This window comes from Emiliania huxleyi, assembly GCF_000372725.1.
Source record: "Emiliania huxleyi CCMP1516 chromosome Unknown EMIHUscaffold_186, whole genome shotgun sequence".
Taxonomy (NCBI): domain Eukaryota; phylum Haptophyta; order Isochrysidales; family Noelaerhabdaceae; genus Emiliania; species Emiliania huxleyi.
In genome coordinates this window covers 215444-218244 of record NW_005200730.1, presented here as the reverse complement: position 1 = coordinate 218244, position 2801 = coordinate 215444, and the positions used below count along the sequence as shown (strand labels likewise).

At 70.4% G+C, this 2801-nt stretch overlaps 1 protein-coding gene across 1 annotated transcript; it reads right to left on the bottom strand.

Annotated features, from left to right (window-relative positions):
- Window positions 1-1313: 1313 nt before the first annotated feature.
- Window positions 1314-2458, bottom strand: EMIHUDRAFT_113322 (hypothetical protein; the record flags this gene model as incomplete). The annotated part of the gene is made up of 2 exons (XM_005782795.1): window positions 1314-1761; window positions 1809-2458. 2 exons carry the CDS (start codon window positions 2456-2458, stop codon window positions 1314-1316), a joined length of 1098 nt encoding a protein of 365 aa, XP_005782852.1.
- Between the last annotated feature and the right edge of the window lie 343 nt (window positions 2459-2801).

The window sequence follows — 2801 nt, the reverse complement described above, 5'->3', positions numbered from 1 at the left end:
CGGGGAGGGCGGCGGGGAGGGCGGGGAGGGCGGGGCGGAGACGTCGAGAGGCGGCGGCGGCGAGGGCGACGCTGACGGCGGCGGCGGCGAGGGCGGCGACATCGGCGGGGGCGGAGGCATCTGGGGATCGTTAGCAGGAGCATCAGGAGGTAAGAGTGGCGGCGGCGGCGGCGGCGACGGCGTGGGCGGCGGCGGCGACGGCGAGGCGGAGGGCAGCGGCGGCGAAGGCGATGACGGCGGCGGCGACGGCGAGGTGGAGGGCGGCGGAGGGGCAGATGGCGACGGCGTGGGCGGCGGCGGCGACAGCGAGGCGGAGTGCAGCGGCGGCGAAGGCGATGGCGGCGGCGGCGGCGGCGTGGGCGGCGGCGGCGATGGCGAGGTGGAGGGCGGCGGAGGGGCAGATGGCGACGGCGTGGGCGGCGGCGGCGACGGCGAGGCGGAGTGCAGCGGCGGCGAAGGCGACGACGGCGGCGGCGGAGGCCAGGGCGAGGCTGTCGACGGCGTCAGCGAGGGAGCGCCCAATTTCCTAGCGCGGTACAGCTCAACCGCATATTGGTCGCCGGCGTACGATCGTCCATTCGCTGTGAGCGGCGTGATCTCGACGGGCACCGTGACCCTCCCGAGGAGCGCAACGCCCTCTCCTTCTGCATACGAGAAGCGGCCGATGTCCGGATCTTTGCTGTCGCCGCCAGATAAGACCCACTCCGGTTGAGCACGGTCTGTTTCGGGCCGTACTCAATGAAGCGACAGCCCGTCCGGACGGCCGGACGGGCTCGCTGAGGTTCGTTCGGATGCCCAGCGACCCCAGCAGCGTCGAGTTGCTGCGTCTGTAGCCAGCTCCGCCAGCGTGGCCGGAAAGACCCAGAGCAGGCCCCAGCCGCCCTCGACCGACGAGGCGAAGGGCCCGTCGGTGGCGGCGGCGGGCGCCTCGTAGCAGTCGTACATGATGCCGTCGCTGTGTGTGACTTGGCCGTAGCCGCCCACGCCATCGCAGGCCGCCTGGCACGTTGCCGACGGCACAGGAGTGCCGCACACTCTGAAGGAAGCGGGCTGGCCGGAAGGGGGTTGCCAGTCGGGCGCACTTAGCGCCGTGTAGACCGTGTCGTCCACGTACTTGGGGCGAAGGGGGGACTGTACACGCGACCACGCACCTCTCGGCTCGCAGTCCGCGTACATTTTGTTTGAGGGGCCCGCCCGCAGGAGGGAGGATTGTTGGCCAAAGCTCAGATTTATTTTTTGTTTGGATCGAGGAGAAGAGAATTCAGAATGCGCGGACACACACAACACGCGCCCGCTCCGAGTCTGAATAAGGTTTACCTTCCCTTCCTCGCCGCGTCCTCGTGCATCGCGCGCAGGATGTCTCGTCCGGCCTGGTCTCCGCCCCCCACCACGGGCTGCCGGCCCTCGCTGCCGCCCCCGAAGAGCCGCACCCCCCTCGCGTTGACCTTGTTCCCGTTCGGGTCGTTTGTCACCACCAGCCCGCGCGAGCCCGCTTCTCGCCGGACCGTGTACTCGGTCTTTGCGGGCACGACGAGGCAGGACCCCTCGGAGAGGGTCGCCTCCTCGCCGCCGCGCAGGCTCACCCTCGCCTCGCCGCGCAGCTGCAGCAGCCACGTCTCGTGCCTCCACGCGGCGTTGTGCTCCACCGGCCCTCCGGCGACAAAGATGCCGAACTCCTTGTCGGGGTGGCTCTCGCCGAAGAGGGGCAGGGTCGCGCCCGCGTCGAGCAGCGCGGACCGCTCTTCCAGCCACTCGTCCAGCCTACAGCCACACGGCGCGCGCTCTCACGCCGGCGCAGCAGGCCGCACCGCATTCCAGATGCCGCGAGGCGCCGGAAGGGCGGAGGGACGACCGTCGCCACGTCCTGCTTGAGGGGCGGCGAGGCGAGGACGGAGGTGGCGGAGGGCCGCCGCGTGGCCGCCTCCTCCGACTCGCGGAAGGCGGCGAGCACCGGCGCGAGGTCCTTGCCCAGGTCGGAGCAGTGAAAGTACTGCTCCCAGAGCACGGCGTCGCACGCCTCAAAGTCGGTGTAGAAGCGGAGGCCGTCGAGCTCGCGCTCGCTGCGCCGCCGCTCGACGACGAGGCCGATGGAGCCCGCGTCCGGCCGCTGCGGCGAGTGCGGGATGCGCGAGGGCAGCAGGTACACCTCGCCCTCGCGGATCCGCACCAGCTCGCGCCGGCCGGCCTGCAGCGTGGGCAGCTCCATGTCGCCTCGCAGCTGGAAGAAGAACTCGCTCCCCTCCTCGAGGTGGAAGTCCTCGCGCCGGTTCGGCCCGCCCACAAACATGACGGAGAGCTGGTCGCGGTGGAGCAGCTTGTTCATCACGGGCGGCGCAAAGGAGGCCGCGTTGTCGCGGAGCCACGTGTCGAGGTGCGTGACGGCCAGCGACGAGCAGTGCCGCCGGGCGGCGCGGCGCCCGAGGCAGCCGGCGCGGCACAGCGGGCGGGAGGCGAGCATGGCGGTGCAGTCGTCGATTCGGCCGACACGAAGAGAAAGAATTTTGCCCACGCACCACGGGGCTACTCTAGGAAAGTGCCGACGGGACGCGGCGCGAGAGACGACTCCCGCGAAAGCACGGCGGGCATCCGATTCTTCTCTCTTCTTGGCATCCGTGGCGTGGGGCTCGCCTTCGAAAAGTCGGGCATGGCTCTCCCCGCAACTTTCTCGCTAACACGCGCGCACCACCGAGACTGTGGTGGGCGCGCTGCGGTCGCACGTCTACCTCCGTCATAGTGCCACGACGTGCGGCCTAGATTTAGCACACGCACCTCTGCTCGCATACACTCATACAATGAATATG